At 40.3% G+C, this 27628-nt stretch overlaps 1 protein-coding gene across 4 annotated transcripts in view; it reads right to left on the bottom strand.

Moving 5' to 3' along the window:
• The window catches only part of NDRG3 (NDRG family member 3), a 60593-nt gene that overhangs the window by 13415 nt on the left and 19550 nt on the right, over positions 1 to 27628 (bottom strand). For 2 of the 4 annotated variants that reach the window (XM_031433864.2, XM_031433866.2), the window contains exons 3-9: positions 22505 to 22540; positions 12355 to 12460; positions 11169 to 11289; positions 9744 to 9806; positions 8623 to 8683; positions 7481 to 7567; positions 5546 to 5602 (exon numbers count right to left, since the gene is read on the bottom strand). In XM_031433864.2, the coding sequence (XP_031289724.1) occupies positions 5546 to 5602; positions 7481 to 7567; positions 8623 to 8683; positions 9744 to 9806; positions 11169 to 11289; positions 12355 to 12460; positions 22505 to 22540 (531 nt within the window). The remainder of the gene's footprint in view (positions 1 to 5545; positions 5603 to 7480; positions 7568 to 8622; positions 8684 to 9743; positions 9807 to 11168; positions 11290 to 12354; positions 12461 to 22504; positions 22541 to 27628) is intronic. The other 2 variants (XM_031433865.2, XM_031433867.2) reach the window with 1 other exon arrangement.

The following is a 27628-nucleotide window of genomic DNA, read 5'->3' as shown; positions in this document are numbered from 1 at the left end:
GGAAAAGAAAGCTTCAGAACTGGGCCCATCTAGTTTCAAATCTCCCTTGATACATTATAGCTGCTGACCTTGTGTAAACCAATTCATTCTTCACCTGTAAAGTGGGAATAATACAATTCCCATTAAGAGACTATTAGACTGAATTGTTTAATGTATATAACATGTCTGTCTGAAATCTGTAGGTGTTCAGTGAAAGGTGGTTCTTTACTTGTCCCTTTTTACGTGTGCTATAGTGGTATTTCTGTACATCTCATCTCCCTACAGAGTGAGCTCCTGGAGAATAAGGGCCATATTTTAAATACCTTTGTCTCTCCCAGAGCACATAGCACGGAATTTTGTAAATTTTGTGAACTGGTTTTTAAGGTCTACAGTCAAAACCAAGCATCCTGTGTCTTCAGCAAAGTAACCACTTTACGCAGCACTATGTAATGGGAAGATCATGGTCTTTGAGACTTCCAATTAAAGATGCTGGCTTAAAGCACAGATTTACTCCTTCCAGAAAAATCATAAAAATAACAAAGGTTTTTTTTTGTTTATAAGCCATAAACACATAAGGACAGAGACAACAAGGAAAATTGACAACAGCAAAAACAAAGTGGGAAAGCAGAAGGAAGACTGTAATCACTCATTTACCAGACTCAACAAGGCTGCTAGGCTGGCGGTGGGGAGAAGCCAAGAGTTCGTGACCATGTACCAAGGAGCCTGAAAAGGCTCAAGAATTGTCAGCACCAGTTCTCTCTGCAAGCAGAGGGTAAAGATGGTACAAAGGAGGATTGATTGAAAGTCCTGTTTAATAAAGACATAATGTCAGGAAGACACAACAATTAAAACACATGAAGCAAAAGGAAACAGAATTGAAGAGAGAAATGGAAAATTCAACAATAACACTTGGCAGTTCACACTGACGAGGGATGTTGAGGGTAGGGGAGTACATATGTGTGGGTGGGGAGGGCTATGTGCGAACTCTCTGTATTTTCTGCTCAATTCTGCTGTGAATCTGAAACTGCTCTAAAAAAACAAAGCCTATTAATAAAAAAAAAAAGATGGTTGGCAATTTAGTGTCCTACTTTCAATTCTGGATAAAATAATGAGGCAGAAGGTCACAAGGAAATAGAAGAACTGAATAATGCTATAAACCACCAGACCTAACAGACATCTAAGAACAGTCTACTTAATAGCAGTAGAATGAACACACGTTCTTCTCATGTGTACATGGAACATTCTTTGGGACACACCATGTTAAGACATGAAACAACTCTCAATCAATTTGAAAAGTAATGAAATATTAAGAATATCCTCTGACTACAGTGGAATGAATTAGAAATCAGTAACAGTAGGAAATTTGGGAAATTAAACAATATTCTCCTAAATAATAATAGATCAAAGAAATCACAAGGAAATTAGAAAATACTTTGAAATGAATGAAAATACCTTATAGGATACAGCTAAAGCAGTATTTAGAAGGAAATGTATAGCTTTAAATTCCTGTATTAAAAAAAGATCCCAAGTTCATAGTTGGCCTTCTACCTTAAGAAACTATAAAAAGAAGAGGAAACTTAGAGAAAGCAGAAGGAAGGAAATAATAAAGATTAGAATGGAAATAAATGAAATAGAGAATAGAGAAAGAATAGGAAAAAAATCAATGAAACAAGAAAGTGGTCAGCTAGACTAACCAAGAAAAACAGAGACAAGACTCAAAATTACTAAAAACAGGAATGAAAGCGGAGACATCACTATCAGCTTTCCAGAAATGAAAATAATCATTTAAAAAATAAGTAGCTAATTAGGTAAGTAACAGTGGGCTATGTGCATGAACCAATGATGAGGGTGTATCACAAACCAAGGACTGTGATGTTTCTAACAATCTGTACCTGTGGACCATGGGAACAAGGCAAAAAAGCAGTCAGCGTGCCAGATCCCTTCCCTGCATTCTGGCGGGACTTCCCTTTTCCCACCCTAGGAGAAGACTAAAAGGTCTATTATCTGGAAATGATAAAACACAATGTCTTTGATCTGGGAGACCACAGGCCCAGGTGGTAGTAGATACACCATATTGAAAACATTAGGCTTAAGTGCAAGTTTAAAGCTGGAGTGTTGAGACCCTCCACCTTTTTCTGCACTTGGGTCCCAGAATCCTAATGTCAGTGTCTGGTGTGTAACCTCAAAGTTCATCTGGGGAATCTGACAGTCCCAGAGAAAAGACCTAAAGCTGTTGCCATCAGGGCATCCACAAGGAAAAAATGGGCCGGTTTAACTACCCAAGCGATAAGCCTCACCTGGTGCACACTGGCCTTTCAGTGATCCACCCTTATTAAATATGGACAGACAGACAGGGATCACTAGCCATTAGGGGAAAGCACCCATGCCAGTTATTCTTGGCCTCAGAGCCACTGTTCCTTGTAATACTGGAGCTAGACTGCAAAATAATCATTTTCCAGTCTTTTTAAAAAATTTAGCACAGGAGCCAATGGCTCAGTGTGTCAGGAATCCTCGCAGACCTGCTGTAGCTGCACCCTCAGCCCATGTTCTCCCCCTCCAACTGCAGCTTCTGCAGCTGCTCAGACCTTATTTTAGACAAATGTCTCCCCCGTGTGGTGAGAGGCTCTATGGACCAGTTGAGGCCCTCACCTCCTGGCAGACTGTTTCACTGTTGGCTGGCTATACTTTCCGTGGAAACCGGGCCTTCTTTGAAGAGGCCTGACTCTCAGACTTGGTGAGGGGGCCTCAGCTAAGCCCTCAGCTCCTTCAGTGCCCACACCCCCTCAGCTGGGAGTAGCTGCTATTTTTCCACCTGCTACTTTTGGACCCCTGAATCCTCTTTGCCCTCTTTGAGAGGTAAGCCACCTTCTACTAGTTAACAATACTTTATATGAAATTTTCTATGCTCAAAGTGTGTGGTTTCTGTCTCCTGAATGGCCCTTGGAAGCAGCCCACAGGATGGAGGAAGTGTCACCTGAAGGCTGCTGAGACGAGGGTCACCAGGCCTGTATGCCAAGCCTTGATTCTTGTGCTAAATTGTTTAAAAAGGCAGCACCTGGAAAGGAAGAGCCTTCCTGTCACTATCACCTTGTAGTGTCCCTCCAGGGTCCTTTACTTACAGATTTTAACACTGTCACTAGGTAAAGAAGAAATGTACAGAAAAAGAAAGCTGACACAGCTCAGCTCTGAAACACATTCACATGCTAGTGTAAATGCTGGAAATTGATCTAATCCAAATTATGCTACATTGGGAGAACGAAGTGGTGGAAAGCACAAATGTGTGTCATGGGGTCGGTGTGTACGTGTATAGAAGGGAAATCATCTCTCATAATGGAATGCCAACAGATAATGCCCACAACTGAAAAATCAACAAGTGGAAACACAGGCACATTTAGAAAGATGGAAGCGAAGAGAATTGAAGAGAATTAGGACACATGTCCAAAAAGACATATATCAGAATGCTCATAGCAGCTTTATTTGTAATAGTAAAACAAAAACAAAAGACTGGTAATAACCCAAATGTTCACAGGAACATTTGTGGTATATAATACAAGGGGCTGCTACACAGAATGATTTTTTGGGGATAATGGAAATGTTCTGTATCTTGATTTGGTGGTTGTTACATGAAGAGTATATACATATAATATAAAAGGTCACTGAGACGCACTTGTGATTTGTGTCCTTTACTATACGTAAGTTATACCTTAATTAATGAAGCAAAACCCCCAAAAATCAGCTAAAAGAATTAAAGTGGTTACCTTTAAGAAGCAGGAAAACGGGGGGGGGGGGGCAGATTCTTGTAATAAGCCCTGCAGAACTTCTCTGCTCTAAAATATGTGCGAATTTGTAACCTTGATAAAACTTAATCTCAGTAAAAGGAGAAACTATGGACTCTGGAGCTGCCTGATCTGGATTCAAACCACTTGCTATCTGGATAATGGTGGCAAGTTATGTTGCCTCTTTGGCCCTCAGTTTCTCCAGTTTAAAATAAATCTAATAGAACCATGTGAAAAATAACTGAGTTTGTGCCTTAAGGTACTTGTCAAAGTGCTTTACACATAATGAGTACTCAGTAAATACTAATTTTCTCCCCACTTACCATTTTCCTTCAATGCACAGGCTACAGTTGAGCACACATTACTCCTATTTATATTGTTTTCATCTCCCCAACTCCAGACACCTCAGAGCTCTCCAAACTTACTGCTCATTTATTCCCTCACTCCTTCACAGGTCGTCTGTGATATTGTGATTTATGTTAAGACATATATATTTGGTCTTCATCCCATTCCTGGTGCAGAGCTCCTAAAACCCCTAGCATTTCTGAAGTGATGAGAGTGATAAATGTATCTTGTTTTGTTAATGAAGGGACTTTAGGAAAGCCCCTAAGTAACTTCTAGATGGAACAGCCCCTGTGATTAGAGGGTTGGAACTTTCAATCCCACCCCACCCCGACCCCTTGCCCAGGGAAGGGGAGAGGGGGTGGATGTTGAATCGACTGCCACAGAATCACGTCTTGGTAGTGAAGCTGCCATAAAAATTCAAAAGGATGGGCTTGGGAGAGCTTCTGGGTTGGTGACTGTGTGAAGGTTCTGGGAGACTGGGGAACACTAGAGGGCATGGAAGCTTGGCGCCCCTTCCCACATGACTTGCCCTATGTATCTCTTTCATCTAGCTGTCCTGGGTTATGTCCAGTAATCTAGTACGTATACTGTTTCTTTGAGTTCTGTGAGCTGCTCTAGCAAATTAAATCCAAAGAGGGAGTGGTTTGAACCTCTGATGGACAGCTGGTTGGTCAGAAGCTCAAGTGACAACCTGGAGTGGTGACTGGTGGCTGAAATGGGGGGAGGGGGAGTGGTGGCGGTGGCGGCAGTCTCACAGGCTCAAGCCCCAACCCGTGAGATCCAGACCTATCTCCAGGCAGATAGTGCCATAATGGAGCTAAACTGTAGGACACCCAACTGGTGTCCGAGAACTGTTTGGTAGTGTAGGAAAAAAAGTACACAGGGTGATTGCTGTGAGAATCGTCTTTCTCTCTGAAAAGAGAACTAGGGTCCCCTCTTTCACCCTACAGTTATTCATATAATTGTCACTTCTGTAGACTTCAGTCTCCTCACCAGTAACACATGGGGTTTGAATAAGATCATCTTTAAGGTTCTTTCAGCACTAACATTTCTTGGTTCCTTTTTCTCTGAAATTTCTATTTCTGTGAAGCCTTTCCCAGACCTCAATATAGCTCTAAAGATGTTTGGTGAGGCACGTGATGTTGTCAAACATGAACAGATGGCATGCAGCTTACAGGGAACAGGTTGGGGTGGGGTAGGGGTGGGGGGCAGGTGGTGCATGCCTTCTCTCATCTCTCCAAATGCCGGAGCCACGTGGCACTGAGTAAATACCTCTCCTCTAAGACTGGCCTTTGCTGGGCCACATGCATCTCACACGGCACTGGAAGTGTTACCCACTGGGCTCAGGTGAGTTCTAAGGCACCCCTTCTTCCCTGAGGTGAATAAGACTTTTTGCTGGCAAGCCAATAATAAACACAGCTCTCCTGGCTGGAACGGGAACTTACCTGCCCAAAGTGATGAGCCAAAATAATGTCCACAACGTTGGTTGTCAAGCCTGAGAGCTAAAAAGATAAAAAATGTTGTGTCAAGGGAGTAAGCATAGGTAAAAATTTATTAAGCTGTGCACTTTACAGTATATATGTTATCCTTTGACAAAAAAAAAAAAACATAACTCAGTGTCACACATTTTCATGAGACAGTGGTTCCAAGAAACACAAGAACAAGAAACAAACCAGAAAAAAAATGAAGTCTCCCTTCGAGGGTAATGATATAGCCTGCTCTGAAAATAGGTGGCTGCACGAAATGCTGGCTATTACTTCTTTGGAAAGTTGAGACACGGAACTCATGGTTATTAGCTACCTCACTCCTGCCTATATTTCTGCCTTACACTGGATTTATGGCTAATAAGGATTGACTCACAACCATTTCCAAGCCATCCACAAGAAAAAAAATACATTTTTCTCCTTTCCTCCAGTTTTTGCTATCTTCATTTCACGGAGTGGGAGGAAATGGCCATGTTTACAGAATGTTCTTGCGTTTTGAATATTTTTCTCCTAATTTTTCCCATTTCAAAACTATGTATATCACAGTCTAATAAATGCATCAATCTGTGTCAATCTGCAGACTGTTAGTCTATTTTCAAAAAAATTCCCAGCTCAAATTATGTTGCTGATTCCCTTTATGGCTTCTTTGTTGAACTTATGCTCAATTCTTACTGCTGACTTGGATCAGAGGTGAAGTATCAAGTTGGGGGTGGAGATGGAGGAGAGGAGATAAGGGAGACAGACATGGATAAAGGAGGAGCAGGACCACAAGGTCCCAGAAAGATTCAGGAAGAAGTCCAGGAATCTCCACATGGGTTACCAATGATCCACAGGATACAAATTAAATTAGAATTAATAACCAATTTCATTTCATGTTTAATACTCATAAGGTCATTCTGAAGTTTTATAAGAATTTTTATTAAGCTGTTTCACATTATTGAGAATGTTAAGGTAAGTTTTAATGTACTCACAAACTAGATAGGAATCAGAACAAATTCTCAGTAAGTCAGGTTGTAAGAAAATTTCCACAACATTTGGCTATAGCATTGTTAATATATTTCATCCAAAGCTAAGATTTGCATCATTCCTCTAGAAGTTAAACATGGGGAGGAATGGATAAAGTTTTTAGAATCTGGTCTGCTAGTAGATGGAATAATTTAATCTTTTAAAATAATTATACAGGGGGAGGGTATAGCTTAGTGGTAGAATGCATGCTTAGCATGCATGAGGTCCTGGGTTCAATCCCCAGTACCTCCATTAAAAAAAATTTTTTTTTAATAAATAAAAAGTGAATAGGCAACATTTTTTTAAAAATAAAATAACATAAAAGAAATACATATTTATCATAGAAAATTAGAAAAATATAGAAAAAAAGAAAAGAATCATCTATAATGCTACCAGCCAAAGATGTAACTACTAGTAACAAATTATTTTCCCTTATGCATGTATGTATTTAACAAAACATTATTGTCTGTTTTTTAAACATGAGAATTTTCTCATTTCCTTAAATAAACAAGACTTTTTTTGGTCGCCTATTATTCCATTCATGAATGAGATTCATAGACAATGGTGAATAAAAGAAGGGAGATGCAAAAGAATACATACTCCAATTATATGACATTTAGGAATACATAAAACCAATCTATTTTGTGAAAGAACTCAGAATAACAGTTACTTCTGGGAAAGGGAGAAAGTATTAATTCAGTACAGAGCTGGAAATATTCTGTATATTGATTGGGTGGTGATTACCTGTGTAAACATTCACTAAGCTGTATACTTAAAATTTCTTGCCCTTAACTGTATATACCTCAATGAAAAAGTAAAAATAAAAAACAGGTAAGAAGCCATTTTGAGAAGGGACCAAGAGATGAGCCAATGGACACCATCTGGTCTTACTTTGGAAGCTGCCCAGTCAATCCAGCCTTTGGCGCAAGGGTCAACGTTAATGAGCACGAGACCTTCCACAAGCTCCGGGTAATTGAGCTGAAATGAGACAAAGACAACTGTATGAGAGCCCCTCCCCCAGCTTCTTCTGAAAATACTGGAGCCTGGCTCATCAGCTCTTACTAGGCCTCAGTGCCTCAGATCTGAACGTAAGAAAGGTCAGAGAGGTGACAGGGAGGACATTTAGAAAAACAGCTCTTTAAATCTAACTCAGCGTCTGGAAAATCAGCTTCTTAAATCGCTATCAGAGGATCCTGCCCTGCAAGGATCTATGGGGGAGACGGTTTTTTATTTCCAAAGCAGAGGAGGGCACCTGGTATCTCTATAGTTGCTGCGCTCATGGTGGGCGGGGGGGCGTGGGGCGGGAATCTCCCCTGCTGGGGCAGTGCCCTTGGACTTCGTGGCACAGGGGCTGCTGAGCTTAGACTGGCTATTTCGTACTTATACACTTACACACTAGGGGCTTAAGTTTTTTCCCTAAAACCACATAAATAGGTGATACCACCTATTTATGAAGGCATCTGAGAGTTCCTTAAATAAAAATCAATATGAACATTTCTATGCAAACTCAAAACTCTTCAGCTTACTATTTTCCCTTTGATTATGCCAATTATGCTCAATATAGAAAATCTGATTAACAGATAAATTATAAAAAGCAGAAAATAAAACCTCACAGTATCTTACCACACACACAACAACAATCCCTGTTAGTATTTTGGTATGTTTTCTCCCAGTCCTTTCTTATGCTTATTTATGTGCATCTGTATTCTAAACTTTTTGTTAAGGTTATAAAGTATGTGAAATTGCATACCATTATATGCTCTTCTTACAAAATTTTAATGGCCGTGTGAAACTCCACCGTAAGTATTCCCTAAGAATTGCTCTTTACTGATGCTGTATGGCCCTCACTTGTGATTTTTCAGGTGCTGCAAGTACAGAGTAAGGCTTTACACAAACCTGTGTCTGTTGTCGACAGAATTTACAGAAAAACTGACCTAAGACACACAACAGTTCCTTGTCATTTAACACAGCAGTAAGAGCTGTGACCTAGGCTGTGCCCCAAGGGCATTGAGACTAATCTTCCACGTACTTACTGCAAATCTGCTGAGGATGTAAGCTCCAGCTCCAACTCCAACCCCAATGATGCTTTTCAGACTGTGAACGGGACACACCAACATGGACAGGGTTAACTCATTTGGAGGTAGTGTGGCATCATGGAAAGAATACAACTGGATTCAAATCTGGCTCTCATGCTTACTGGATGTAGAATGTGGTCAAGTTTCTTTAACTTCCTGAGCCTGAGTTCCCTATCTAAAAAACAAGGATACGACCACGGACTTCTAAGTTGGTTTTAAGGGTTAAATGAAATATGACTAAAACCTGGGCGTCACCCTTGACAGTTCACTATCACCTCCATGTCCAACCCATCAGCAAGTCCTATAGAGTCCACCTTCAAAACATTTCCATCTGCCTCCACCTACTTCATTCCCTCCCCTGGGCAACAGCCAGTACCAAGCCATCGTTATTACTTGCCAGATTGCTGTAATGGTCTCCCTGTTTTTTCTCATTTACTGCTCTCTAAACCATTCTCTCCACAGCTACAGTAATCCTTTTAAAAAATGTAAATGGCTTTACTGATGTGCAATTTATGTATCTAGAGTGACCATTCTGAAAGGCTAAAATGGATATCACCCCCCTACTTAAAACCCTTCAGTGTTTTTCCCTTTGTCTTTTGAATAAAATCACAATTCTTACCTGATCTGTGAGACCTATGTTATCTGGTCCTTGTCTACTTCTCGAATTTCACCCTGTGCCTTTCTCCCACTTGCTCACTTGCTCTCGGGCCTTTTCAACTTATTCCTTCTGTCTGGAATCCCCGTGCCCTGGCTCTTTCTAGGTAGCTTTTTCTCCTCCAGGTCTCAACCTACATAACTCCTTCTTAGAGAGGCATGCCTCAGTTTGCCTTATTGGTGCGGATCCTGCCCCCATTCCCTGCTGCAACATCCCCACTGACTTCTGCTCTATCACCTAAGTTGTGAATTTTGTTTGCTTACCTGTTAATTATTTCCCCACTAAAATGTAAGCTTCACACTCCACAAGGGTAGTGACCACACTGTTTTGCTCACCATCATACCCCTATAGATCAGACACACAGTACAAAGTGTGAAAAACAAAAAACCAAAAACCACGTGGGAGAACTGCAGAATGAACTCACTTTAAGTGGGTGAGAACAGAAAGCAGCATTTCAGCCAGCTCATCCATTGTGGGGTACTGGTACCTGAAATCCAGAAGGATATCTCCTGAATTAGAATGCACTCACACTTCCCAATCACTAGAACGGCTAGAAAAGCACAGGGTTCTAGGTAAAAGCACTCCGTTTGTCAAAGGAGGTGATGTGGTACCTGGAAATGACTGTGGCATATTGTGCGACTCTCTACAACTGCCACATTAAGAAGAAAGCAAAACAAAAACAAAAACAAAAACAAAAACAAAAACACAAAAACAAACCCTATATTTTTCTATATCCTAAAGAGCAATCTCTGGAACCAGAGGAAGTCATGTGCAAAAACAGGAAACATGGCTCTCTCCAGGGTATTTCCAAACCCCTAATAATCACTCCAGTTGGGGTTCAGGTTTAGTAAACTTTCAGGGGTAAGAGTCAACTGAGGAAGTGGCTCTTGGTCTGCTGCTTATGTCAGGCAGCTAAATGCACAAGTAAACAAAGCTTTACTGGGCTTCAGCACATGGTCACAAATCCTGGGCTCTGCACCATAAATGCCGATTGGTATTACTTAGGCCTAGGATAACACGGTTACTTTATTATTTACTTTTGAATTTGGTTTATGATATAAACTACTAGTCAAACAAGCCCAGGAACTGACTCAGGCTAGGAATCCAGGAAAAGCAGGGAGAAAGTATGTAAGGCACCGTCAGGATATTATTTAAGAACTATATAAGTGTTGGCTGTTACTCATCTGCCGGGGTCTGTTTCCCAGCAGTCACTGGCAAAGGCAGCTCCGCAGATGAGTAAAGGGAGAGGGGAGGAATTAGCATTCCACAGCCCGCGCTTTCACTCCTCCAAGGTCTTCTCAATAATTGTAATGCCCGGGGAAAAGCCATGCAAAGCAGGCTTAGCATGAGGCTAAGAGCTCCACGTCCAAGTAAAATGCACCTCTAAATTGGAATAAACGGTTACACCAACATTCAAATTCTGTCACCAGACTGGAGGGAAGGGCAGGGTGCACCCAGGAAGCGTGGAGGGATCTGCGTTTGGGCCTAGGTAGTTGGGAGCTTCAGGGAGGGACATAAAAATGACAGATTTTAAATAGATGAGGAAGGGGACAGATAAGAGACAGTGAGAACTGGGTGTTCCAGACCCTTGTGCCTTGTGCTTATATAAAGGCCATCCACGGAGGGTCATTCCTGGATACAGGAAAACATGCAGTTTTCCTGAACATACTGTGTGTAACAGTCCTCTCAGAGCGAGGAGAGAAAGTACGTGGATGGTCAGTTGATGAGCATAACCTGCAGGCTGTGCTACAATCAGCTGGGAGGGAAGCACACGTTACTTGGCTCACTGGAGCTCAGTTGCCCGCTCTCTGAGAGCATGTCTTCCAGAAGGTCTTGCTTGTGGTCTTACCCAGTTGGGAAAGGGGGTGCACCTTCCTGCTGGCCTGGAGCGTCCACATGACAGACAGCAAAATGCTGGGTGATCTCCTGCATATCCTCAAAGTTAAAGAACGCATTGAAACAGGACTTATCTGCAAAAGCAAAAATACTCGTAAGTCACAGGCTCTTCATTTCTCCCCAGTTTTCCCCTACTCAATAAATTCCACATCATCATCTCTTTTACTCCCTTTGAATCACTGTCCCACTAAAGTGAGGTGTCCGAACAATCTGCACGATCCAAGCTGCCCTAAAAGCTAAATATCAGATGTCTCAATTACTTGAAAACAACTAATCCTCAATTCAACACGTCTAGAGTGCAAGCCAATCCTGGTGTTGCACAAAACAATCTTACACCCATAATACTGTCATTTTTCATGTATCTTATGCCCCTACCCAACACAGAGACACTGACCATATCCCAAGAACCTGGCTACAGTGAGTAACTTGGGCTGCTTACACTTACCATGGGGAAGACTGTCTCTCGGCAAAACTGCTGGGGTGCAGGGGAGGGTTGCTGCTTCAATTTCTACCCTGTTGGTATAACGGCTTAAATTCCTTTTCATGCTAAAGAGGCCACAAAAGCTCCAACACTAGACTGTAGCCTCCAATGCAGGTCACCTCTGAAAGCCAGAGGAGTGTGGAAAAAAAGGCATGTACACAGATTCTGTGTGCCTGGGGCTAGGGCCACAACCTTACACTGCCATCCAGAAAAATCCACTTAAAGTCACTGATGACAGGCTGTAGCAAGAATACTTTTACTAATTCACTGAAGAGCTCACAAAAAAGTTCAGTTCAAATAATTTTCTAACCTGAAGTATGAAAAAAACCAAGTATAGATTAAAAAAAAAAAGCAACTGATTTCAGTTCTACTTCCTTAACCAGTTCATCATACAATCTTCAGTCCTTTAACAGATATGACACATATGAGACACAGTGACAGATAATTCCAGTATCCTCTCCCCAAATGGATTTTCCCTGCACACTTCCCAGGAACTTTAATTCTGCCATGAACACATGTAGCACGAGGAGGGAAGGTTAAGGCAGAGAGGAGAAAACCTATGCTCTATTAGAATAGTGGGGTTTCTTGTGTGCTTTTTAAAAATAGACAAAGATTACGAATCATAATAAAAAGGGAAGGTATAAAATCAAATACATACGATTGAGGCCAATGTCATGGTATGTCAGAATAACTGGTCTGTTTCCCTTCGGTAGGCCTCTGATAGTGACGTGGACCATACCATGAGTTGTTTCTATATCATGTTCCTGTAACAAGAGAATGTAAAGGTCTCAGCAAAGGCAGAATGGACCTCCCAGGCTGCTGAAGTGTCACAACACCTGATTCATCGTTCTTTCCCACTATTCACATCACTGAATTATAAGCCCACCAGAGAGACGTTATATTACACAGAATATTCCTACTTTCTAATTCCTTTTGCATGAACAGGAAAACAAACGAGGGAAGAATACATCTTATCTACAAAGCTCACTTTCTTAAGTGGGCAAAGTCAGGGATCTGTTGAGAATATGGTTACGGCAAGGAGATCAGCAAGTTGAGTAATGAGCCAGGTAGGACCCGGGGAAAGGAAAGTTAAGGAAGCAGAAGATCTGAAGAAGCTACTGAGTAAAAAAGGCAGAGGCTTCAGAGCCTCTAAATGCATGTTCAGCTACTGAAGTTCAGTAGACATCTAAAGATTCTCCCCTTTCCTGGGAGCTGCCCTGCTGTGTCATCCACACACTACAGGAATGGTCCTTGGCTACCCTGTTTGCCAACTATAATTTATGGCCATGGCTTCCTGGACTCAGGTGGGCATTTGGTCCATGCTAAGTCAGCATCCTTCCCTGAGAATTTGTAACTGGCAGTAAGAGACTCCATCCTCAGCTTGGTTCTCTTGCAAAAAGAAAACTTGGAACTTATAGTAGGTATTTCCACCACTCTAATTCCTGGTTCCAGCTGTGTGTGCTCTTAAGTTCTGAAACATCCCTGGACTGCCTCTGTTTTAAGCTATTTGGGTGGGTTTGTTCTCTGCATCCCAAAGGATTCTCACCAAAGCAAAAGTAAAGTTTAAGATGTAGTCAGAGCAGACCTCAGGAACTGAATAAAGCTGTCGTAAGATAGTCAGAGCTGCTGGGAGCTGCACTAAGAGTGGCTGGGTGGAAAAGAAAGAGACTGTAGAAAAGTTAACTGAGATTTATTCTAGTCTTCTTCAACATCTGTATTTCTCAAAAATAAAAAAACTATCATGCCTAGTCTAGTGAATTTTTGCTGACAAAGTCAGTACCTATCTTAGAAAAGACAAGATTAACTCTGTCAGTAAGAGTCTCAGCAAAAGCAAAGGACTTCAAGGGCAGTCATAGCTCAGTGGTAGAGTGCATGTTTAGCATGCACAAGGTCTTTGGTTCAATCCCCAGTACCTCCATTAAAAAAATTTTTTTAATTGAAAAAAAAAAAAAGGAAAGGACTTCCAACTTAATTTCCTATTGAACAATGAACCTCATCAGAGCCTTGGTTCTTGTGGAGCACAGAACAATTTTATGCTAACTGAACATCAGTGTATCTCAAATTATAGGCCTCACGCTGGAGCTGATCTCTCTATCAGATCAAACCACCAGTGACTCAATGTTTCTGCTATTCTCTTAACTGCTTGCTGCCTTCTATTCGAGCCTACTCAAAGAGAAGTTAAGAAATGAAGGAGAGAATCGGGCACTGTGAACTAGCTATGAAATAAAATACAGGGTTTGGATGGGAGGAATATAAAGACATAAATTCCTGTTGCTGAATGAACATTTCCCGTGTAGTAATCTCAGACTTATTGAGGAACCCCCTCCACCATCACCAGGCTCATTCATTAAACAATTATGTATTTATTGAAGCTCCACTACCAGACCCTGGACTGAGCTCTGAGGACAAAACAGTAAACAAGAGATGTGATCCCTGCTCTCACAGAGATTATGTTCTAGACAGGGAGGCAGACAATAAACACACAAATCAGCCAATTCATAATAACAGCTTGTGAAGAGTGCCGTGAAAGAAATAAATAGGATACTATGGTAGAAAATTGAGGAAGAAGACATTTATTCTATTAGTAGTCAGGAAAGTGCAAATTAAACTCAATGAGATGTGATTTCATACATACCAGAATGGCAAAAACTTTAAAGTCAGATAATGCCAAGTGTTGGCCAAGATGTAGAGAAATAAAGATTCTCATACGCTGTTGGTGGGCATGTAGACTGGAACAACTACAATTACAGTTTGGTAATTTCTAGTGAAGTTAAGAGGTGTCTACCATACAGAAGTTTTACTTTTAGGTATAATCTAAAGAAATTCTCAAACATGCACACACGCACAAAAAGATACACAGAGATGTACATGCAGTCTTATTTTTAATGTCAAAAAACTGAAGTAGCCTAAATAGTCATCAAATAGGGAAACAAAGAAATTATGACCTATTCATATAATGAAATACAGATAAAAATGAACAAACTAGAACTGTAAGCATTAATACATAGAGAAAATCCTGAAAACACAATGTTGAGTAGAAATGCAGAAATTTATGTGTATGATACACGACTTATGTATGTAGATTTTTTAAAAAGCAACACTATATAGATAGTACATGTTTGCATACGTATATTTAAAGCAGGAAAACTTGGAGGAGAAGGAACATGCACTATCTTTAGGACTTGATTCCCTCGGAGGTGATATATTCAGAAAGGGAACTTAAGCAGGCTTCCCTCTCATGTTTTATTTTTTGAGAGAAAAAATAAAGAGGGAGAGAGAGAGAAGCCAGCTGCTGCCAGATGAGTGACACTACAGGAGAACTCAAATTGCAGGTAATACACAACGATCTGTCATCTTTACAGTCTAGTTACTAGAGCCTTCCTTCTGTCATATCCAAGCACACAGTCCAGCTTAGATACCCTGGCTTGGCCTCAGCTGTACTACTGAGAACTGAAGAAAAAACCCAGTTTACAGTTTGGCCCTAAGGTTAGCAGGACCTCCCAAGGCCTGGTGATTGATGGGGATGGTGTGTGTGGTGGCAGCTGGTTGGGGTGGAGTGTGGAGGGGGATAGTGAGCCGTCAGGGAAGTTCAGGAGGAGGATGAAAAGGGAGATATAACAAATGGGGCAAAAGGGAAGACATTAAAAGTAGATGAGGCAATAGGGCAAATTACTTTGTTCTTTCACAATCTGGGTGAAATTCACAGTTAAAATTGGCTTATAAAATTTCTGCTCTTTATGGGTCTCTCAGCCCCTACCTCCCCATAATGCCCTCAACTGCATAACGACCAAAGTATGAAAGGGCCAGGAGTCCTGGGCCCTACCCGTCAATCCTGTTGCCCTATTTGGAGCCACCCTCAGTCGTCAGTGCCTCATATAGTTTCTCTTCATTTTCAAAGTATGTGAATGTTCTTAGAATAAAGAAGATGAAAAGAAAGGAGACACTCACCTCCATGTGGTCTTGTAAAGACATCCTTTGTGAACTCGTGTGTGAATGGCTTGAACAACTCTCCATTTGGAGATGAAGTGTGCAGAGACCCTGGCTACGGAGCTGATTTAATGGTCAGGCCACTGCAGGGGACCCTTCTGCTTTAGCCAACTATCTTCTGCTTCACTGGCTGCTTCTCCAGTTACCTCCCCCTTTGCCCCAGTGTTCCAGAGGGTGTGACTGCACAATCAGAGTGTCTAATGGGCTCTGGTCATAGATCTTTCCCAGCACTCTGATTGCCTACCACCTCCAAGGCTACATACCTCTGAATGTGATCCCTTATTCTCCAGGCTTACGAAGCAACCTGACATCCTATTGATCCCCAACACACTTCTCCATCCTGGGCTGCCTCTCCCCCTTAATCAAAAGTGTAGTTTAAGAGTCAGTTTAAGAATTTAAGAGTTTAGGATATCACCATTAATTGACAATAATCAATTTTCACCTTTGCTCTGAGTCCCCTTTCTTCAGCTAAATGTGCTATCACCTGAGTTATACAACCTGACTTGCCATCTCCTCTGAACTTCGTTAAATTTTGATCTTGTCAAGCCTGTTAGTGCTTCTTCCTCTCTCTGGCCAGTCTGAAAGAGTTTCGGTAAACTTGTATGGCAATATACTCTTGGAAACATTCTTATTAGTATGAATTTTACTCTGTTTCTAATAAGCAGGCTACTGTATGAGCCTTGGGTAAAGTTTTTGTTATTTATCATATAGGACAATTTAATATAATACTCCCATTACCTTACCTCTGTGTAGTTGTATAAAATTCATTTGCATGATCTCTTTTAATCCCGTAGTGAAAGAATCTGCCTCCACAATTACTCAGCCTTCTGCCTATCAGTAAATCATTCTCCTTTTTAAAGTTCTATAATACACTTTTCCGGACTCTAGCTTCAGCTCTCCTCTCTTACCAATTATATCTTTCAGTCTAGTTCAATCAACACTCTTTCAGACACCTACTTTTACTGTTCAACTACCCACACGCTCAGACTTCTCACTAATTATGCTCTTCTTTTGAAAGCTTCCTCTGCAATATGTCAACATAAAATCTATCTTTTCCTCCTTCAAAGCCAACTCCAATATCTTTTCACATAGCCTTAGTTAACAATGAAGAGGAAAAAGAGTGAATGATTATTTAACCCATTCAACATCCCAAAACACCTTCAGAACATGGACTCTCTAGGAAAGTCTAGGTAGGAAGGGGTCTGGGTTTAGCCAATTCAAACACTCCATTCTCTGGCCAGTGAGTGGTCCAGGGATGTGCATGTGACCCCTGCCCCCCGATGAGACCCATGCTAAGCCAACAAGACTCCTCCGCTGGCCTTTTCCTTCAAGTTACAGGTAAAGATCTTCTCTCAGCAGTGAGGCTGTGAAGCTGGAAGGATACAAATTTTGAGCATTTGGCAGCCATCATGCCCACGGTGAGACAGAGCTTGTCAGAGAAATAAATCCTCTAGTGACAGGGGAAAGGGGAACTGAGATTGGAGTTGGTGATAAAAAGGGCCTTAATATTTTCTATAAGATGCTTTTTTTCTCCCCAAATGAGAATAAAGTCACCTATACCCTCAGAACTTAATAATCAACCTCCCCCTCTTCCTCCCCATAAAACAACAAAACCAAACAAAAAGGGGACAGGTGCATATCTCAAGGGGAGAACCTGTGAACAAAGGCCATCAGAAAGGAAAAGCACAAAGCAGAAGTGTGGGTAGGTCAGCAATAATTCCAGTTTTCCTGGGTATGCGTGGGGTCCACAAAGGGAAGCAGTGGGACGAAAGGCTGAAAGGGGGACTGGGGCCACGTTCACATCCTTCAAGCCAAGGGGAGGAGCGCGGAACTGGTCAAGCCCTCTAACAGAAGGCAGTAGGTTGTTGAATCTCAGCTCTTTCCAGACACCTCTTTTCTGTGGAAGGAACTTTCAGTTATTTGTTTCACCTAATTCTTATTTCATGACAGGGCTCATTCACCAAGTGATCTGCAAGGGTTTAAAGCTATTTATACCCCTTTGGAAGAGGCAGTTGCATACATACATTTGAACTGTGAAACTAAAGATCAATCCTCACAGGAATGTCCTATCAATCAGTCCTCTACACAGTTACTGCAGTTTAAACAGTCAGGATGAAATTACTCAGCCCTTGGCCAGGCCTGGATTACCACAGGAGCAAGAACGCCATTCTTGTGAGTTCACTCCATTATCAGCCTCTTCTACAGGAATGATATATCCTGGCAGAGAGCAGCTTTTCACTCTCCATTAATATTTATTACCCCTCTGGTAAAAGTGTTAGGCAATTTGACAAGATATGTCCAGAGCCTTAAGTATGTTCAATCCAAGAATCCATCTAAGGAAGGGGGGAGGGTATAGCTCAGTGGTAGGGTGCATGCTTAGCATGCAAGAGGTCCTGGGTTCAATCCCCAATATCTCCGTTAAAAAATAAATAAATCAATGCACCTAATCGCCTCCCCCTCAACAAGAATCCATCTAAGGAAATAATCCAACGTGTACATAAAATTTATGCACGAAAGTGTTCAGTGAACTGAATATATTGTAAGCAATCTAATTTCTAAAAATAATGGAATAGTTAAGTCATGGTATAGCCATCTGATGAAATAACAGGCAGTCATTAGAGATTAGTTTCTTATGAGAGTTTTAAAATGACATAGAAATGAGATTGTGTTCTAGTATTGTCAGAAATGGAGATACAAAATTGTACACCCAGGGGGAGAGGATAGCTCAGTGGAAGAGTATGTGCCCAGCAAGCACAAGGTCCTGGGTTCAATACCCAGTACCGCCATTAAAAATAAATAAATAAATAAAAACCCAATTATCTTCCTCCCAAATAAAATAATAAATTAAAAAAATAATAACAAAAAGGAATAATCCAAAATTGTACATCCAGTGTGACCAACCATATACATTTTAAAATTATTTTTATAAAAATTATACACACACACACACCTCAACATTAAACATATTTACATGGTCGTCCCTGGATTCTAGGATTATGAGCTTTTCTCTAGCTATTTAAAATTCTCTGTGCTTTCTAAATACTCAACTATGAGCGTGTACTCTTATGATGACAGAATATAAAAGTAAAAACTAGAAAGAAGTATAATAAAGCATGGCTATCTCTAGGTAGCAGGATTATAGGTAACCTTTATTTTTACACTTTTCTGAATTTCATAAATTGTTTATTATACACAACATACAGCATATTTATTTATGTCATATGCAAACATTAAACATTACACATAAAGTTTCAGAAATATGTGAGAAATAACAATGGTGACGTTTATACAAACATGGTGATTATAACTTCATAAAAAGTACGTGTGGGGGGGTGGGAAGGGACAGATTGGGATTTCAAAATGTAGAACAGATAAATAAGATTATACTCTATAGCACAGGGAAATATATACAAGATCTTATGGTAGCTCACAGGGAAAAAAATGTGACAGTGAATATATATATATGTTCATGTATAACTGAAAAATTGTGCTCTTCACTGGAATTTGACACAACATTGTAAAATGATTATAACTCAATAAAAAATGTTTAAAAAACAGTATGTGTCCATGTAGAGAAGCACTGGAATTGTCTATGGGGAGAGTTGTTTGAAAATTAAAAGCAGCTTTGTGTACTTTTTTGTAAAGTTAAACATTGATTCCCCAAACTGCCCAATATTTTATCTTGAAAACTTTCAAACATACAGCCAAGTTGAAATAATTTTAACACCTGTATATGTACTGCCTGGATTCTGCCATTGATATTTTACTATATTTGATTATCATACACCTGTCATTCCCCTCAACCCATCTTACTAATCCATGTTTTTTTAATTACGGTATTGTTGATTTACAATGTTATACTAGTTTCAGGTATACAACACAGTGGTTCAAAAATTTTTATAGATTACACTCCATTTAAAGTTTTTATGAAATATTGGTTATATTTCCTGTGTTGTACAATATGTCCTTGTAGGTTATTTATTTTATACATAGTAGTTTGTACCTCTTAATCCCTAGTTGTAATTACTTTTTTAAAGCAATATATCATATACACAGAGAAGCTATACCATTTGTCTCAGCTCTAATTCCAAATTTTCAAACAGTCTCACAAGCAGAGGAAAATTAAGCAGCACTGAAGTAGACTGATGGACAATAAGCCTACTGATTCATTGTTTCAACTGGCAGAAGGCCTTCTCCTTTCTCATCAATTCTAAGCATGTAACCTCTAACAACTTCCCTCATTACTCTATACCCAAATATAACTGCTGTTTGCCTCAGGGGAGCTATATAGCAATGAAGTCACTAGGACAATCAAAGAACCAAGAGAAATGGTACAATTTTAACTATATTTTCAATTATTCAAACAAACAAACAAAAAGCATGTTGCTGATTAGTAAAGAAAACAGAGCAGGGGGCAGGGAGCCAGGGAAGGCAGTTGAGACTAAATTTATAAGCTTGGTTGTGATGCTAAAATAACTTCCCAGGATATCACCAAAGATTCTTTAAAGATTTTTCTGAGTCAAGACAGATCAGAAGAAAGCGCTGATTAACTGGCTTCTGTTAACCCTGTGCCATAGTTATGCTAATAAACAAAACCAATGACACGGCTGAATGCCTTTCCTAAGTGACAATGCTGGATTTAGATTTGCTCTGCTTTGTCTCCTAAGAATGCCCAGTGGTTTCCAGGAAGCCTTCAGGCAAACTGGGCCACTCTAGACTTCTCAAGTCACAGTTCCTACCTCCTGGATCTTTTATCATCTGTCACTAGACTCCTGACCCAGTCTCCAGAACGTCACATAAACCTTTAACAAAGAGATAGATGAGAAAGGCAACAGAAGAGTATTCGTGAGTGCTGAGAGGAGAAAAAAAGGAGAGCCTATGATTTTTTTCCTTCTTTAGAACACAGAGACCATGTACATTCAAAACCAGTGACAGACATGTGACAAATAGTGACAAACACTTGCCATCATTTTATTTGTATCAGAACTGAATGAAAGTTATATTTAATGAGGCTAGAATATGTTATATTAAAACTTCATCCAAAATATCAAGAATTTTTGCCAGACTATTTTTAAGCCTTAATATTAAAAAGTGATTGATAATTATATTTCTAAAACTCAATTTCATTTATATCTAAGTAAATTTATCTGCGAAAAAAATCCTAAAGGATATATACCAAAATATTAACACTGGTGAGATAACAGGTGATTTTTATTTATTTACTTTTTGGTATTTTCTTATCTATTTTGCAATAAGCACATTTTTTTAAATAGTCCAATTTGGGGTTGGGAGGGGATGCTCAATTTGATGGAAATAAATGCTTCCACACTTTTAGGTGAGAGTATATATATACTAATTCTGGAATTCCTCACCTTAAATGTTACTGTCAACCTCTCAAATGATCTCCTTCTAGGTAAATTATATCAAATATTAACAGCAATCAAGTTCAACTGGTTCAACCTACAACTGAAGTCAGATCCAAACCACAACTGAAGTCAGATCAAATTAAAAACAACTAAACCCAAACTTGATTGCCACCACGTACCAAAAAATAATGACTTTCTTGTTTTTGAGCAGAGGCTATAGCAACTGATTCCCTAACAACACCAGGCTGATTATGTTGTAAAGGTAAAGTACACCAAACAGTCACACCAAGAGGTGTTTGGCATGAGATTCAAAAATCTGTAACAATGCTATGAGCCCTCCCCTTCCAAAGTGAGTCCTGCCAAGGAACCTCAGCTTTACATACAACTCAACTCCTTGCCACATCTCAGCTCTGGCCATTTCCAGGTAAGAAAGAACGGGCAATGGATTCAGGACGAATGGGGTTTCTTAACCCTAATTCCACCCAATGGAAAGTTACAGAACCTGATTCTCAATTTCTTCATTTATAATAAAAACCACCTTGTGATACTGCTCCAAGGACTGGAGATGATGTATGTTCAGTATCTACAGTAGATACCCAATAAGTCATTATGCTATGACTGGTTTGCCTATGAGATAGATATTACTTCTTCATTTTGAGGCTAATACTATATGGAGAGATTTCACTGTGCTTAACATAAAATGCATACCTGAAAATATCCACTTGCCTGGGGGTGTACAAGTTGGCTGAATCCTGAACGCAAGGAAGTTTGCTTCCCTGCACCTTCCCTTCCTGCCTAGTCTACTTCACGTTGCTGCGGACAGGTTATAAGGTTCCCATTTCCATGCACTCAGTCCTTCCCGTTTCTTTCAGGGCCAGTCAAGGGATAAAGTAGGAAGACGGCTAGCTGCTGGTTCACTTTACTGATTTCCAAAGTGGCAACAGAGCTACAGGCAAAAGCAGACTAAGAAGAACAGTTTATCTTTTAAGAAAATACTGATGAGTCAGGCTGAATTTTGCGTTTCCAAAGATAAAACCAAGAGATGGCTGCAGTTTGCATTAATAAAGCTTAATTTGGCCTTTTCTTTTAGGAAAAGATTTTGTTGTTGGTGAGTCTCCCCTTCAAATTCCCCTCCCCCACCTTTTCTGCAGTGAGGTGACAACCGTCTATTTGATGTCTGTGACCAGGGTATCCAACATCATTTGAGGAAAGATCTTAATTTCAAAAAGAGAGCTCCACCCAATAACCTGCAACCACAGAACAGGTACTGGGCAGGCAATTTTTGAACACAATAGCTAATCATTTTAAACAAACTAGATCCAATAACCAAAAGAACATGAAGGAGTCATGATTAGCTATGAAGAGAGCTCCACCTCTACAAGACCACCAGCACAGGGAGGGAAGCACTGCAGAGGTCCTGTACACAGCCCTCCTCGGTGCTTGTACAGTCCTTACCTGACAGTCAAAGTCCTGGAAGTTTCGTGTACCATTCTGTCAACAGAAGGCAGAAAACACAGTCAGTTTCCCCATGTGGCTTCCCCAAATGTGCAGCAAATTCAGTTCACAGTGAAAGCAGTGCATGTGCAGCCTCTGGGTTGCCCTAAAACCAAAAAGGTTCCCTTCCAAAGGCTTCAGAGGCAGCTGGGTGGGTTCCTAACACGTCTTAGTAAAAGGTGAGTCTTTGGAGGTGAGGTTACACTTTGGTGGGTTTCCTATGAAGATGAAGGGAAGGAGCCCGGTTTCCCAGTAAAGTCTGTAACTTCTTGTCTCCTTACCTAAGGAGAGCAAGGAGAGCTTGTGGGAAGAGTAAAACATAGGTCAGAGTCTGAGAGCACATTCACAACCCGCATGGGGGGTTACTTGGGAGGAAAGGAGCTGGAGGCCAACCCTGAGAGGTGCAAAGGCAGGCAGGAGCCAGAGTGCCCAGGACAAGGAAGCAAAGAAAGAATTAAGAAGAGAAAGATGTAGATGGATCAGAAATGGGAGACTGAAATTTAACAAGGGAGAAAGACAGCGTCACTGAAGGAAGGAAAGAAAGAAAGCTAAAACAGGGTTCTTAATACACTGGCATATCTGTTGCATCCCATGAAACTGCTGATAAGAAAAAGGACAAATCACTGAATCATTTAAAAAGTAGAACACAGTCAAAAGATCTAGGGAGAATTCACCAAGCTTCTAAAAAGAGATTATATCATAGTAATGTTTGATTGTGCGCGCACACACACACACAAAATCAGTAGCAATGACTCAGAGGCATTTTTGTAGCATTTTAGATGCCAGAGTTGCAAGAGTATGATGTAAGAGTATAAAAAGGGTGATGAGTGATGTGTTTGGGAGAAAAAAAAAAAACCTTCTGATTTCATTTTTCTTAAAATAAAAGCCCCTCCTGTGAAAAAAAACCTCTCATTTTTTAGAAACTATGTTATCATAATGTATCTGTCTACAAGTTCCCAGAAGGTGTGGAGCTGCAATAATAATAAACACCTTCCCAAAAGCTGCCCCTCCAGAGAAGATCGAGATACCTGATGCCAAGGGAGTACTAAGCAATCCCACCCCACTTCAAGGAGATCCTCTTAGAAACAGTTCTGTATCCTACCACCCACACTGCTGGCAGGACAAAACAGAGAGGTTAAAAGCACAGCCAAATGTGGTTAAACAAACAAACAAACAAACAAACAAACCCAAAAAAACAAACTGTCCTCCCTGTGAAGGGAACGAGCAGAGCCAGTTGGGACGATGTAGACTGTCCACTCTCCAATACGGTGGCCATTAGCCACGTGTGCCAATTTAACCTGAATTTAAAATTCAGTCTCGCAGTCAGATTAACCACATTTCAAATGCTCAGTAGACTCATGAGGCTAGTGGCTACTATATTATTGTGCAGTGTAGATACAGAGCATTTCCACCAATTGCAGAAACTTCTGCAGGACAGCACTGATCCAGACAGAAAGCTTTTGAAGGAATAAGGTTATGGATGAACAGCCCGTATGTCTTTAAAAGGTGGCAGTAAGGTCACAATAGATTACCAATCACAGAGAGACTGTAGATGACACTGAGAACATGAGAAAGTGGTAGGGGCAGCTAGTCTGCAGTGTTAGTCCTGGCATGAAACCAAGTTCACAAAATAAAGCCTGATGCAGTCACAGCATGGAGAGACAACTAAGATGCCATGCAGCTGGGACTGGGTAGCACATTTCCAAGGAATGCTGCCACCGGCAAAAAGGATCATAGTGCTCCCGGGGTCCCATTAGCCCCATAAAATTCTGGAGAACTCCTTCAGAGAAGCCATTGTGCTTAATTTCTAGTTAGACTGTGAGAGGCAGAAGGAAGGGCCCTCTCACAGACTAGGGTAGATCATTTGTAGAAGGATAAAAATGACCAGCCAGTGAGTCCCTGGTCCCTGATTCAATTTGTACCTTCCACCACATATAATACAGGGCCTGGTATAAATCAGGTGCCTGATATGTATTTATAAAATGAGTAAGCCAATATAACAAAATCAAATGTTAAAAGATTTTTGTTAAGACTTTGGATCAAGGACAAACAAAAATTCCACTGCATTCCAGTTTAAGACATGATATGGTCATTAGATAAAAATAAAGTAAGCTATAAAATGGTCTTCACAGTTTGACCTCAACTATATTAAAATACACACTAAAAAGGACTAGACGAAAAATATCAAAACATTAGCAATAGCAGCTATTTCTGAATAGAGAGATTATGGCAATTGCAATTTTCTTTATATTTTTCTATAATAAGCATGTGCTTCACCTTTCATTATTAGAAAACTAGAAAAAAGGGATTTGTTATGGCACAAAAAGTATATTTGTAACTTAGTATTTAGTAATATACGATTTAAAGAGTCACTTAATCTTTTGAGTAATAATTTATAATGATGTCAAAACAGATCATATTAGACCTTCAATCTTACAGAGTCCCCAAAGGTTCCTTTAGAGATCATCTAGAAAGAATAGAGAAAATCACTCTAGTCTGAACTAAAATAAAATCTTGGTCATGGAATAGAGACACACATTCTTATTTTTTATTTTTTGCAGGGGTAGGAGGAGGTAATTAGGTTTATTTATTAATTTTTTTTTTAATGGGGGTACTAGGGACTGAACCCAGGACCTTGTGCATGCTAAGCATGTGCTCTACCACTTGAGCTATACCCTCCCTAAGGAGACACAAATTCTGATGAGCAATTTGAGAAGCAGCTGTCCTTGTATGAATGAATTCCCTTCCTCACAAGCATGTGATCACAGTCATGAAGCATTTTGTGAGGCCCTGAAGCCTCAGAGATGAGCACAAAAAGAAATGCCAAAAGCAGAAAGAGGCAATCCTCTCCAGAAACCAAAGTTATCTCTGCCTTGTTGAGAACCTCACAGAAAAACAACTGTGGGTTCTTAATCCAATGTACACAGTCAGACTCCCAGGGAAAAGGTACCAATAATCAGAGGAACACTACCTAACACTTGTTTTTCTGTCTTTTTTTTTTTTTTTTTTTTTTAAAGGGATGCCAGATCTTCTTGGAGAATGGCTTCAGGCTTCATGAGTGATCTATCATCCTGGAGAAAGGCTATGACAATGTTTGGCATCCAGAGTTTCTGAATGGAGAGCATTAGCTGGTCCCCACTTGGCTGTGGTCAACAGTAGCCAAATTCTCTGAACTCATTAAAAATTCAATACTACTCACTAGGTGCATTCTGGAAGGAATTTGCCTCTGATATTTGTGGTACATGGTTCCACTCCAACAAAACTTCCAGAAATTTCAGGATCTGGGTGTTTTTATTTTTCTGTCCATTTTGGACATACCATTAATTCCATGTTCAGAGAGATTCTTGCGCTAAGCAGACTTAAGTAGCAGAAAGGGATTCAAGAAAAAAAATTAAAAAAGAATAATGTGGAGGAAGAGAGAGAAAAAAAAAAAGAAATCAAGGAGGGCTGCCCCCCCTTCTGAGTGAGCCAGATCGCACTCTGTCTATGGAGTGTGTAACTACTTTTACTTTAAACTAAGCACCCAACCCCCACACCTCATGGCCTTTCTCCTGCCTTCTGAAACAGCCTGCACTCTATCTACAGAGTATGTATCTCTCTGAATAAATCTACCTTTACTCAAAAAAAAAAAAAAAATCAAGGAAAAAGAGAAATCATTACTGAAAGTTGCAGTCAAGATAGAAGTAGCTAAGAGGAGTGTTTCCTGGTGGAGGCTCAGTGCCAAATACAGAAGGTAAATGAAGCAGCTCAAGAAAGCAAATTAAAAACAAGTAATTCTCTCAGTTCAACCTGGGGAAAAAGCAAAAAGCAACTGAGAAAACACAAAAGTATGAAGAGAAGTATGAAAAAAGGGGGGAAGGCAGGGAGGAAAGTTTAATTGTAACTGCTAGAGAAAAGAGAAATGTAGTTCCCCAAAATGAGATCTAGCCAAGAGGAACATATAGTTTCAAAGGACAGAAGGCAACAGATATAATGGAAAGAAAGACACAATACGTAAGACCTTAGAAGTAACTACCAACAGGAAGATATTTGGAGCAAATCTACCTGTTCTGTGAACTTGATGTGGGGGGCTGTGTCTGACTGACCACTCTCTTCCCAGTCCTTACCCAAACATTTAGAAAATTCAATAAATACCATTTTGGAAGAGGTTATGAGCATCTCAAAACAGAGATACTCAATTTGAGCAAGAAATGAGTACCAAAGAGAAAGGGTTACATGCAACTGATGTAATCGGAACTAAAGTGAGGAGGAGGAACTGTTACAATAGTAAAAGTTTTAAAAGCAAGCTGATTAAAAACTGTCAAAGAGAATAAAATATGGCATTTCTACTAAAAAAGGACAATAATCCTTACCATCAGAAAGTAGAAAGATGGGGAACAGTCCATGCAATGTAGCACTTCACAAATACTCTTTAATGAAAATGTCAATAAATGTTTCTTTCCTTTTTTTTTTTTTTAAAGAGACCTTGGCATAAACCCTTTGCCTGTCTCTGCTTCCCTGGAGGTTACAAAAAAGGCTTATCCCTGGGTTCTCCCTGCTTCTTGTAACATCCTCCATTCCTCCCCTGCTTATGTTTCCAACCACTAGTAGAAAAAGAAAACTTAAACTGCAGTAGGATCTACCTCACTTTCTACTGTAACAACCAAAACAAAGTAAATACATTGTTTCTGTTCCCCCCACTAAATATTTATTCTTCTTCTTGATACTTCCTCAGTTCTGCAGAAGCCAGTTGTGGCCACCTGCTTATTCTCTCATGCCTGGTCTTTGGCTTTTGTGGGCTCAGCAGTATCTGAACCAACAGTAGGCAGAAGAGGGCAGGGATAACAAAGCACAAACCAGTCAGCTCTCTCCTGCTTGTACTAGGTCTGTTGGCTGAAAAGGCTGGAACAACCAGCTAACGAGAGGCCACAGATGGTGGGAAGAGCCCTAGACCCCCAGAATCAGGCTGCAGTCAACAGCGGTGGGTTCCACTCCTGGCTTCACCACCTTACTGGACACTAACGCTGGATAAGTCATATAATCTCTCTGAGCCTCATCAGTATAATGGACTTAAAAATACCTTTAGCTTACTTATTTCACAAGAGG

The sequence above is a fragment of the Camelus dromedarius genome, chromosome 18 (genome assembly GCF_036321535.1).
Source record: "Camelus dromedarius isolate mCamDro1 chromosome 18, mCamDro1.pat, whole genome shotgun sequence".
Taxonomy (NCBI): domain Eukaryota; kingdom Metazoa; phylum Chordata; class Mammalia; order Artiodactyla; family Camelidae; genus Camelus; species Camelus dromedarius.
This window is presented reverse-complemented; position numbering and strand designations above follow the sequence as displayed.